Source organism: Juglans microcarpa x Juglans regia, chromosome 4S, assembly GCF_004785595.1.
Source record: "Juglans microcarpa x Juglans regia isolate MS1-56 chromosome 4S, Jm3101_v1.0, whole genome shotgun sequence".
Taxonomy (NCBI): Eukaryota; Viridiplantae; Streptophyta; class Magnoliopsida; order Fagales; family Juglandaceae; genus Juglans; species Juglans microcarpa x Juglans regia.
In genome coordinates, this window is record NC_054601.1 from 5,987,525 (window position 1) to 5,995,926 (window position 8,402).

General features: G+C 33.2%; 1 protein-coding gene across 1 annotated transcript; it reads left to right on the forward strand.

Moving 5' to 3' along the window:
• Positions 1 to 4,842: 4,842 nt before the first annotated feature.
• LOC121263004 (transcription factor bHLH93-like) lies at positions 4,843 to 6,717 on the forward strand. The gene is made up of 4 exons (XM_041165759.1): positions 4,843 to 5,684; positions 5,799 to 5,957; positions 6,043 to 6,213; positions 6,309 to 6,717. The coding sequence occupies exons 1-4, from the start codon at positions 5,004 to 5,006 to the stop codon at positions 6,390 to 6,392; spliced, it is 1,095 nt and encodes a 364-aa protein (XP_041021693.1). The 5' UTR covers positions 4,843 to 5,003; the 3' UTR covers positions 6,393 to 6,717.
• The last annotated feature ends 1,685 nt before the right edge of the window (positions 6,718 to 8,402 follow it).

Consider the following 8,402-nt stretch of genomic DNA (forward strand, 5'->3'; position numbering starts at 1 on the left):
TTAGGACTATTGGTATATATTAGATATAGCTCATATATTACCAAAAAAACAAAAAGAAGCAAGAAATATGTAATAATAGAAATTAAAAAAAAAAATTAAGCAAATTTTCATTCATGATGTAGTTGATTTGATGATTTCGATCTAGGTATTTTTTTCTTCTTCAGATCTTCTGAAATGCTATATGTATTGATATTGATCATCTCTATGTGCAAGATAAATTCTATATAATATAATATAATTTAAAAATAATTTGATGCTACCCGCGGCCTACTACAAGTTATAAACCTCATGTTAATTTTTCAACAGATCGATCACAGCTAATCATGATGAGTGTATCTTAACCGTACGATATCTGGGAATGGATGCTCTGAAACTCATGGTCATATATGCATATACACGCAGCAAATTTCTGTCCACAAATTATATATATAAGTTTGGTTGGCAGAATTAATCATGAACACCTTGGCCCGCCTGATAATTAATTTCAAATATCACGCAGTAGTACGTAGTACCTATATATATATAATATATGCCTAGCTAGCAACCGTTAAATTTGGATCCTTAACCAAATAAGCCTTGATATTATATTAATTAATCCATGTTTTGTTTTTCTTAAAGCTAGCTCCCTACCTAACTTGAGTGGAAACTTTTGGCATTAGATGCATGCATTCATCATGATCGTACGTACTGAGACATGAAATCTTTGCACATACAATATATATCGTAATTCCCAAGATACGGGTGCTTGCTTATTTTTTATTCTATAAATAACGCACATATATTTGGCTACAAATTATATATTAGCAATGCCGTATGCATTCTAGTCTAAGTCGATTAAGCAAATTAGTGATTTTGGATCCATGCATGCATGCAAATGCATTGCGTTGAACATTAGGGAAAAATCATGCATTAATACACGAGATGATCATAGATTCATTGGGAACGGGGCCCCTCTGATCTCTCGTCCAAAAGCTTATCTTATATATATAATTTATGTACCACTTTTGTGTACTTGTTTATACACTCTATTAATATGATTTATTATCTATTTTTTAATAAAAAATAATTATTTTATTCAATCATATCTGTAAAATACGCTAGCAAATAAAAGTATATATGCAGACGGCGAGTAATTTAAGCCTCATTTGCATTCACAATCTACTTCAACTCATCTCATCTCATCATTACAATTTTTTCAAATTTCAAAATAATTTTTCTAAATACTAATACAAAATATAATAAATAATTTAATTTTTATCCTATTATTCATAAATAATGTCAATCCATTTTAATTCATATTAATTTATCTTTAAATTCAAACACAGAGAGAGAGAGGGGAATGGTTTTGATGAAGACAAGTACCCTAGAACTTCGTACTGGATATTGTGGGCTGCCAAGCTGCATGTAGGAAACTGGTTTTGAGAAACCGTGCGCTGTATGCATGTGTGTCGGGAGGGTAGGGGGAACCCCGCCGCAGTTTTCTCACGCCGCGCGAAAATCGTCCAATTCCAATTATATATATATATATATAAAAAAATTATATACATCGTACTATCATCTCATTTTTATTTTATAAATATAATATGATATATTTATCACTATTAAATGATCATTTATTATATATTTTTTTATTATTTAATAATAATAAATATGTCACATATTACTTAATATAATAAAAATAAGATGAGAATATAATATATAATATTACTATGTATATATATATATCCTGTGATTCTGGATGGATCGTACGTGGCCCAGCCAGTCATGTTTGTCTTTCCTAATTACCTTCTCATAATTTCTGATCTCAGCTAGTTCCCTGCTAATTATGTGTTTGGTGGGAGCTGGGAGAGGAGGGTTTGGTGGTAACCCCGAACTCCATACACGGCGCCTCCCTACGTACCTTAGACCTAATTTGAAAGGCATCACTGAAAATGGTATACCCAATTTGATTTATATATGTGCTTTTTGTTCAATTATATGCATATATATACGAGTGTGTCCAATTTAATTAGTAATTTGCTATATTCATATATAATATAAAGTGTACGTAAGAGGTCCTAATTAATTAACCAATAAAATACAGGATATATATTTCGTCATATATATATATATATATATATATTGAAGTTTATTAATTAAAAGTTGAGTTTGTTTTAATTGTTAAACTAATTTGTTGATAATCATTCATGAATTCCTGTAGCTGCTTGCTTAATCATTACGTATGAAGAATATAAGTAGCCGGTTGCTATATATATGCATGCTAGCTAGACAATATTACCAGTACTTGGCCGGAGTCACACCGGCCCCCGGCCTTTATAATCCATGGAAAACATGCATCATCCTAGCCAGTTCAATATCAATCCATCCCCTACACCATAATCGACAGGATCTCCACTTTTCATTACATTTTCCAGGTCAATTTCTTAATTTCCGGAGATGCAGCAGCTGTTTGCATCAAACGTCAATTGATATTCTAGACCTAATTATTTTCCTGTTTTTTCAGTGGGACACTTTTAAAAAACCGATCGAGACGTTCCTTCATTAATCTCTCTGTTACTTTAAGTAATAAAAAGGGGATCACCTTTTTCCTCCTTGGTTCACGCAAACAGCTAGCTCTAGCTACCTGCCATCTAATTCTCAATGTAAAGGATCGATAAAGGTGTATATATATATTCATTAATTTATGAATCATGCATGATGTATGCTCCCTTGACATTCATGCACAAGCTAGGTCAGTAGCTTACTAGCTAGCTAACTAGATTCAATCCCACGTGCATGTAAGGAAATTTCTTTCTTATTGCTTTGATTAGTGTATTCTTATTAGATTGGTCAAATCAATATTTCAATTTTAGTTTATCAAAAAAAAAAAAATATTTCAATTTTAGTTAATATAATATAAATTTATATTTGTTTATTTTATTTAAATTAAATTTCCATATTATATTATTTATTTAGTCTCTATATAATAATAAAATATTATTAATTTAATGATGAATTAATTAATTTTATTTTTATCACATTTTATAGTTTTACCAATTAAATGTTAATAATAATTATATTTTAAATGTTAAATATTAATTATATTCTAATTAATTTAATTTATTTGTTTAGAATGAAAAACTAGTATTTTAAAGGCATCGTTTGTTTTCAAAAAATATCTCATCTCATCTCATTTCATCATTACAACTTTCTTAAATTCTCATATAAAATAAAATAAATAATTCAACTTTTTCAAATCTCAAAACAAAAATAATATTAAAAAATATATTCTAACAATATTTTATTTAACTTTTTAACTTTAATTTCAACTTATCTCATCTCATCTCTGAAAATAAACAAACCTAATGTTTGATGAAACAATTGTAATTGGTTATATTTGATGAAGCACTATAGTTGAAATACAAATTATTATAGAGATACTCGATCCAATGTGAGATCTTTTTTCTACAAATTATTTAAATTTTAACCATCTTTCAACTTTAATCAAATTAATGAGGACGCTCTTTACATATATATATATATATATATTTACAGCTCGATCGCAGCATGCATGCATGCAGCACATGATTATAATCTTCTTAGGGTTTGCGAGCATTCACGTGCAGGACTTAATTCACAGCTATAATAATGCTCTAGAGTCTAGATCATTCAAATATTAATTAACCTATATATATATATATATATATATTTGTGCTCTCATTCCTCATGATCATGATCAGTCTGCTTCACGTTCAAGCCGCTCCAAATGCATGCTAATAAATATTGTTCCTTTATATATATTTTACTAAAAGCGTACTGATGATCATTAGGAGCCAAAATAGGCCATGGGGCTTTGGCTAGCTAGCTATATATATAGGCATGTATATATATATATATATATATATATATATATATATATCCCTCTTTTAATCCATTAATTAGGGGAACATCCGCACATGATGCATGAATATCGATCGATGTTGTTGGACGACAACGACAGGACATGCAGTGCTTTGGTTATAAATAAAATGACAAGAAGAGCAATATAAAACAAGAAAATTTGCAATATTTCATTGAATCTTGATTTTTCTAATGTCAAAAACATCCTTCTCTATCCATATATATGTATGTATGTATGTATGTATCTACATGGACGTCGAAATGCTGATCCTCGTAATCAAGCTGCAATCTAGCTAATGGCAGTGAATATGATTCGCATCAGCCAAAACAGGTCGTTTAAGATGAATGTCACCCCAGTACTTCGGTGACTCGGTTTGATATATCTTGATCCCCAGACTAGAGTCTCATGATCAAAGAAAAATTGCTCCCTACTGGTATATATAATAAATGTGGGTATATATATATATATATATAGCTATCTTAAATATATACTTGGAAAAAAAATAATAATAAGAGCAAGTTGGGTACCAATACACACATGACACACACCTGTGAAGTTAGAAATGATGAGGAAAACGTAGAAGCTGGAACAAAAAGGCGCACCAACTCATTTGATTTGTGAGCTAAGCTCAATTTTGGAGGCATTAAGGCCGCGGTATGGGACCCAACTGAGAAATTTTTCTTGAGAGAGAGAGAGAGAGAGGGGTGGGGGGGGATGCCGCGTTTGTTTGTTTTCCGTGTTCATAGCCAATTAATGTTACAGAGGTTGAGCATACAAAGAACCTTATCGATCGTGTCTATGATGCTAATTAACTGCATCCATTCCGGTTCAGACAGATGATTGGGTCTAAGTTTTCTGAATATGCCAATTAAATATCAAGTTTGTACGATTGCAGAGATCTCGGTGAAAAAGACAAGAAAAAATTATCACCCCCCATCAACCACATACATAGGGGAGAGAGAGAGAGAGAGAGAGAGGAAAAATCAGATTCCATTTCAATCTTCAGATTTTGGTGCTAAATACTAAATAGATACAGCATAGTGCGTACTATAATCCGATATTATTATTTTAGAATACTTCTGTTTTGTGTGGTCCTATATATTCGTCAACTTGATGCAGCATTATGGATTATCAAGGTATTAACATTCCGGAGAGAGAGAGGGAGAGAGAGAGAGAGAGACTCACACATTCACAGACAGATCGGAAAAGAGGGCTATATATGGAGCTGAATGAACAATGTTTCCTAGAGGAATTACTAGCTCTAAGAGGGGACACTTCGAAAATCATCCCAGCACAGATGAATGAGGTCTTCTCTAATGGTTGCAGTACTTTTGATTACTTTGAGCAAAACCCAGCCATTTCTTTTCCAGAGTACTCCTGCTGTGAAGGATTCTCTCCGCAGCTTGAACAAAACTTGGATACCTCCTACATGACTTTCAATCAAGGCTATTGTCCATTTGGCAATGAATTCTCAGCTCCACAGCTTACTGATTCATCACTTGACACACTGCCTTTTCCTGTTCAAGAAGACTATGATCCATTTGCCATAATGGAAGAAAAAGATCAGCTGGGTATACTTGGGAATGAGATTCACAATTTGGAGCTGCAAGCTTCTTGCAAAGCTGAGCCAATCCAGTCCCCAGAAGCTCAAGTTTTCAGCATGGGTGAGTGTCTCCAAGGAAAGAATCGAGCTAAGAAGCTGCAGGGCCATCCATCAAAGAATCTAATGGCCGAGAGAAGAAGAAGAAAGCGGTTAAATGACCGCCTTTCAATGCTAAGATCCATTGTTCCCAAGATAAGCAGGGTAAAGCAGTAAGAGCCATTTTTCTAACTTCTTTTTGGAGAACAATTTCCTAAGCATAAATTGTTCATATTTATATGGAATCTGATTTGCTTTGTTTGGATTTTGATCTCAAAGATGGATAGGACGTCTATACTTGGAGACACTATAGATTACATGAAAGAACTCCTAGGGAAAATCAATCATTTGCAACTAGAAACTGAAGCTAATCCAAACAGTACAGAAATTTCCAAGAATGTAAGACCAAATGAAGTCTTGGTTAGAAATTCACCAAAGGTAAGGACTAGATCTGCATGTTCTCTGCTCATAACAATGTACAGATTCTCAAAATTAATCAATAGTCAATTTCCAAAACTTGCAGTTTGATGTGGAGAGAAGGAATGTGGATACCAGGATTGACATCTGCTGTGCAGGGAAGCCAGGGTTGCTGCTACTGACACTGAGTAACTTAGACGCATTAGGCCTTGAGATTGAAGAATGTGTAATTAGCTGTTTCAATGACTTTACAATGCAAGCTTCTTGCTCAGATCAGGTACTTAATATAATTATCTGCCAATTTCCATTCGGTTGAGGTTTTTGGTTTTTCTTTTGTCATTGTCTTGATCACTCTTGTCATGGCAATAACAGGATATGGACCAGAGAGCCCTACAAAGTTCTGAAGACATAAAGCAAGCATTGTTCAGAAACTCAGGATTTGGAGGAGGTCTTTAAGGATAAAAGAATACAGGAAGAGAAAAATAAAACACTGGGGTAGAATTTTAGATATTGGTTTTCAAGTCTCTGTATTTTGAATGAGCTTTTACAAGTGAGAGGTTGAAGTTTTCCTCTTCCATCTTTTGTTTTTTGTTTCCTACCTTCGAATAAGACTTTTCTGTCTCTTGAAAGCCATCAGCTGTGTAATTTTATCCACAAAACTGTTTTTTCTACATTCAATCGCAACATGAGGTGAGATTAATTAATGTTTTGGGGATTTTTTTTGGGACACAGATCCCACAGTATGGCACAGGAACGGCAATGCTACCTACAATTGTGGAGTGCGTAAGTATCGTATAATCATTTTAAAAAAGAATAGAATTTATTATTAAAAAATTAATTAATTTTTTATATAAATTCTATATTTACTCAATTTTCAAAGAAATTGCACGGCGTCAACGCATTCCATTATTACAAATATCATATCTTAATCTATAGAAAAGTCCTGCAAAAGTTGCTTTCCATGCCATAAGCTTCACCATCAACAGCAACATTAATACCGTTGTCTTTGCCAATGGTATTTGCCCATAGATGTTGTGCTATGCCCTGGTGTGTAAATGTATTAAGATTTTAATAAAAAAATATTACATATTCCATAAAAATAAATCACTAATATAATTTTATATGATACGTTATATCTATATTTACAATAAAATTAATTTTATTATCTGACGCACCACGTTAAATCATATCATTTACTTTTATGAAATCTGTTTATAACTAAAACATATGGATTTGACAAACGAAGGCAGAGTTGAATTACATGTTATCAATTATCATAAAAGTGTTGGACCAGCAGCCAACAAAAACAAGAAAAACTGTACTCAGATTCGGAGGATATAATAAACTTAATTAATTGCCTTTTCGTTCTTATGGTTAAATCAAAACAAAAGCTATATCGAATCCGAGGATATAAAAATATGCATGATCAGGCCTTTTTCTTCTTCGAAATCTTATCCCACAATTAATAGTACTACTTATATTATTATTAATAATTATATTATTATTATTTTTCTAATTATAGGAGCCGAGGAGGGCCTCCTAAATCGACTGTCTAATCGATGGGAATCTTTTGACATGTCCAGAAATTTTTGGAAGAATATTGAACATCGATCCTCCTCCATAATTGCTGCAAAAAGTCCCCAGCAATTTAAAGGAAAAAAAGTACGTACTCACGAGACAATATAATTTCCAAAAAGGATGCATGCAGGATGATTGATGGCCTTTTCTTTTTTTCTTTTTTCTTTTTTTTTTTTTTTTGTTATTAATGGGTGCATCTGATCAGGATCCGACGTTCAATATCAACAATATTGATGGCCTTCCAAGGACCGATGGCCCATGTCAACGTAACAAATACTAGCAATGCAGTTGCTATGGTATTAGACAAAGACTCAGAGCCAAACAAAGCAAAAGACCTCTCGGATAAAGCTAAGATTGGAAAAGGAAAAGGGATTTTAATTAAAGAATCAAAGAGGTAACACGCCCTTTATTTAGATTCCTACAAGGGTTTCATCCTCTAAAGATCTATTGACAGGTAAAGGTTCACTTGGTAATACTGGATTTCTAGGGCATGAAATCAATTCCAGAGAAGGGAAATTTGCAGGAATCATGACTCAAAGGGGAAATATCACCTGAAGGAACCAACGGAAAATCAAACAGTTCACGACGACGCCAAAAATCAGAGGGTAGCGAAACTTGCTAGCGGCTCTTCCACCAGTTCACCATCCCTCATCAGATTACTGTAGATCATAAAGAAGATCCACCAACAAACCCGTTCCCCTTTACTCCGGAAGTTAATACCTTCCCACCAAATCTGTTCACATCAGTCAATCCAAGTGTATTCACTCAATCGTCATGAGCTTTAGCTCACCAAACTCAATGGAATGAGTCCCTTAATTCCCATCTTTCGGCCCATTCGAGTGGAACTCCTATGAGCCCAAAACTGGCTCAGACTTTTATGGGGACTCA